Source organism: Geospiza fortis, unplaced genomic scaffold (genome assembly GCF_000277835.1).
Source record: "Geospiza fortis unplaced genomic scaffold, GeoFor_1.0 scaffold2674, whole genome shotgun sequence".
NCBI lineage: Eukaryota > Metazoa > Chordata > Aves > Passeriformes > Thraupidae > Geospiza > Geospiza fortis.
Genome location: NW_005054763.1, coordinates 31,047 through 34,509, shown reverse-complemented (window position 1 = coordinate 34,509; position 3,463 = coordinate 31,047). Strand labels below are relative to the sequence as shown.

Here is a 3,463-nt window from a genome sequence, read left to right as displayed (position 1 = left end):
CCTCCCCCTTTTCCCCCCGGCGTTCCCCAGGTTCCTGACTCCCGGAATTCCCGGAATTCCCATTTTTTATCCCCCCAGTCTGCCACGTGATCAAGCAGGGCCGCTGCACGCTGGTGACCACGCTGCAGATGTTCAAGATCCTGGCTCTGAACGCGCTGGTGCTGGCCTACAGCCAGAGCGTGCTCTTCCTGCAGGGCGTCAAGTTCAGCGACCTGCAGGCCACGCTGCAGGGGCTGCTGCTGGCCGGCTGCTTCCTCTTCATCTCCAGATCCAAGGTGGGAGGGGGGGAGCCAGGGAGAAATCCAAAAAAAGTCCCCCCAAAAAAATCCAGAAAATTAAAAAAAAAAAAAAAATCCCGAAAAAATTTTTAAAAATCCCAAAAAGTCCCCAAAAAATTAAAAAAAAAAAAAAAATCAGGATTGGGATTTTATTGCTGTTTTTTCCAGCCCCTGAAGACTCTTTCCAAGGAGAGGCCCCTTCCCAATATTTTCAACCTGTACACGGTGCTGACGGTGCTGCTGCAGTTCCTGGTGCATTTCCTGAGCCTGGTGTTCCTTTATCAGGAAGCTCAGGCCCGCAGCGAGCCCAGGTGAGCCCCTGATCCCGGAAAATTCCCAGAGAATTCCGGGATTGAACAAAAAATTTCCAGGGTTTCCCGCCCAGTTCCTGCTACCCCAGCATCCCCCGATCCCATGGAAATCACTGCAGTGAGCATTTCCTGTGGGAATTCCATCCCAAGGAATTCCGATGGATGGAAAACCCCAAATCCCCCAGGATTTTATCCATTCCCATGGATAAAAAACCCCAAAAAACAAAAAAAATTCCCATTTTTGCACTCCCAACCCATTTTAGACCCACTCCTACCCCTCTAACCGGGATTTTTTGGAGAGCGGATCCCGGGTGGGTCCCAGGGCTGATCCCGGGGCTGATCCCGGTTTCCCGTGGCAGGGAGGAGGAGTTTGTGGATCTGAGCCGTGAGTTTGAGCCCTCGCTGGTGAACAGCACCGTGTACCTGCTGGCCATGGCCATGCAGACGGCCACCTTCGCCATCAACTACAAGGTGGGAAACCCGGAATGTTCTCCTTCCCACACTTTCCTCTGCTTTTCCCCATTTTTCTCCACGTTTTTCCCAATTTCCGTTCCCTGGTGCCATCAAACTCCATTTTACGGCCCCAAAGCCTCTGGGAATCAGCACCCAGTGCCCTCCCAGTACAAACCAGTGTCCCCCAGTGCCCTCCCAGTACAAACCAGCGTCCCCCAGTGTCCTCCCAGTGCCCTCCTAGTACAAACCAGTGTCCCCCAAACCAGTGTCCCCCAGTGCCCCCCAGTGCCCTCCCAGTACAAACCAGTGCCCCCAGTGTCCTCCCAGTGCCCTCCCAGTACAAACCAATGCCCTCCCAGTGCCCTCCCAGTACAAACCAGTGTCCCCCAGTGCCCCCCAGTGCCCTCCCAGTACAAACCAGTGTCCCCAGTGCCCCCCAGCCCACACCCGTTGCTGTTCCCAGGGCCAGCCGTTCATGGAGAGCCTGCTGCAGAACCGGGCGCTGCTCTGGGCGCTGCTGCTCTCGGCCTCGGCCGTGCTGGGGCTGCTCAGCGGCGCCTGCCCCGAGCTCAACCTCGGCTTCGGCCTCGTTGAGATCCCCGCCGAGGTGAGGGACGCAATTCCCGAGGAATTCCCCAATTCCGGGGGGAATCACGGCTCCGGGAGGGGGATTCCTACAGGGAGGGGGCTCCGAGATTCCTGCCCTGGTGAGATGCCAGTTCTGGGGGGAGATTCCCAGATTCCAGGGGGAGATTCCCAACATTCCAGGGGATATGGGAATTGTCCGGGATTTGGAGCCCATTCCCACCAGGAACCTTCCGGAATTCCCCGGGATTTGGGGTGGGATCCATGCCCCCTTCCCATGGAAAATTCTGGAATTCCCAGGGATTGGGATGTGGGGGTGGAGGTGGGATGGGGACGGGGTCTGGGGTCGGTTCCCGCCCGGAACATTCCGGAATTCCCTCGTTCCCAGTTCCGGCTGCTGATCCTGGCGGTGCTGGTGGCCGATTTCCTGCTGGCCTTCTCCGTGGATCGGCTCCTGCAGCTCCTGCTGGGCAGCTCCCGCCTCCGAGTGCCTTCCTGAGCCCCCCGGAGACCCCGAAAACCCCAAAATCATGGAATTCCCCACCCCTCGGAGAAGGCGGACCCCAAATTTTTAACGTTTTCCCAGGATGTCTCGGCAGCTTTCAAGAGTTCCCAGAATTCCCCAGAGTTTCTTGGAATTTCCCAGGATTTTCCGAAATTTCCCGAGAGTTTTTTTGGAATTTGGCAATGGAAAAAAAAATCCTGATCAGAACTTTTTTTTTTTTTTTTTTTGGAAAGAGTTTGGAATTGTCTTTGCTGGGAAAAAAAAATGGGAATGGTGGGAAGTAAAATTATTGTGGGGATTTAGGGGCTGTGGATCCAAAATTCCCAAATAGCGGGAATGAAATACAAAAATGGGAATAAAAATCTAGGGATTAAACCCAAAACCAGGATTAAACAAAAAAAGGGAATTAAACTGCTCGGGGAGGGCTGCGATTGGCTGAGAGCCCTGAGTGACAAGCAGCAGGGCCAATAGGAAGCAGGGCAGTGTCCCACACCTTTTCCCAGTTCCCATTCCCAGTTCCCATCCCATTCCCAGTTCCCATTCCCACTTTTCCCAGTCCAGTTCCCATTCCCATCCCCCCCATCACCACCAGCAGCTTTTATTTTGAAATTCCCGAACCGGCATAATGAGACTCCATCAATCAATCAATAATTAACCAATAATTAATCAATAATTAACCAATAATTAACCAATTCCCATCCAGCCGGCCTGGATGTCCGTAAGAACCGTTAAAAAAAAAAAACCCAAAAAAAGGAAAATTTACAGCAGCGCCCCCCCGTGGCCGGCCGGGGGGTGGGACAGTGCAACAGTGCGGGGAGGGGGACATTGGGGACACTGAGGGGACATCGGGGGTCCCGGGACCCCCCGTGTCACCCCAGGGACCCCCCGGGCAGGGGGGGGACACTGAGGGGACATTGGGGGGACACTGGGGGTCCTGGGCCCCGTGGGAAAGTGGGGTCCGCAGGGGGGGGCGGGGGGGTCCCGGCCGTGCTCGGGCGGTGCCGAAGGGACTTCTCCTCCTCCTGGGGGGACATTGGGGACACTGTGAGGACAGGGGGGACATTGGGGACACACAGGGGACACAGGGACATTTAGACACTGGGGTGGGGACAAGACACAGCATCTGCGGGGTCCAGGTTGTCCCCAAGGCCACCAGACCCCCTTGGGACCCCAAAAACCCCAACCCCAAAACCACCAAACCCCATTTTTGGGATCCCCATGGTGCCACCCCCACACCTGGGCCCAGGACCCCCTTGGCACCCCCAACCCCCCATTTTGGAGTTCCTGCCCCGTCCATTCTGGGGTCCCCCCTGTTCTTTGGGATCCTCCCC

General features: G+C 56.0%; 2 protein-coding genes across 2 annotated transcripts in view; one reads left to right on the top strand and one right to left on the bottom strand.

Moving 5' to 3' along the window:
* The window catches only part of ATP13A1 (ATPase 13A1), a gene marked incomplete at its 5' end in the record, with an annotated part of 13,336 nt that extends 10,997 nt beyond the window's left edge, over positions 1-2,339 (top strand). The window contains 5 exons of the mRNA XM_031065409.1: positions 79-275; positions 447-589; positions 949-1,060; positions 1,506-1,649; positions 2,016-2,339. Coding sequence (XP_030921269.1) covers positions 79-275; positions 447-589; positions 949-1,060; positions 1,506-1,649; positions 2,016-2,126 — 707 coding nt within the window. The remainder of the gene's footprint in view (positions 1-78; positions 276-446; positions 590-948; positions 1,061-1,505; positions 1,650-2,015) is intronic.
* A 662-nt stretch (positions 2,340-3,001) lies between these two features.
* The window catches only part of LOC102034318 (neuropathy target esterase-like), a 15,248-nt gene continuing 14,786 nt past the window's right edge, over positions 3,002-3,463 (bottom strand). Inside the window, 1 exon segment of the mRNA XM_031065408.1 lies at positions 3,002-3,154. Coding sequence (XP_030921268.1) covers positions 3,002-3,154 — 153 coding nt within the window.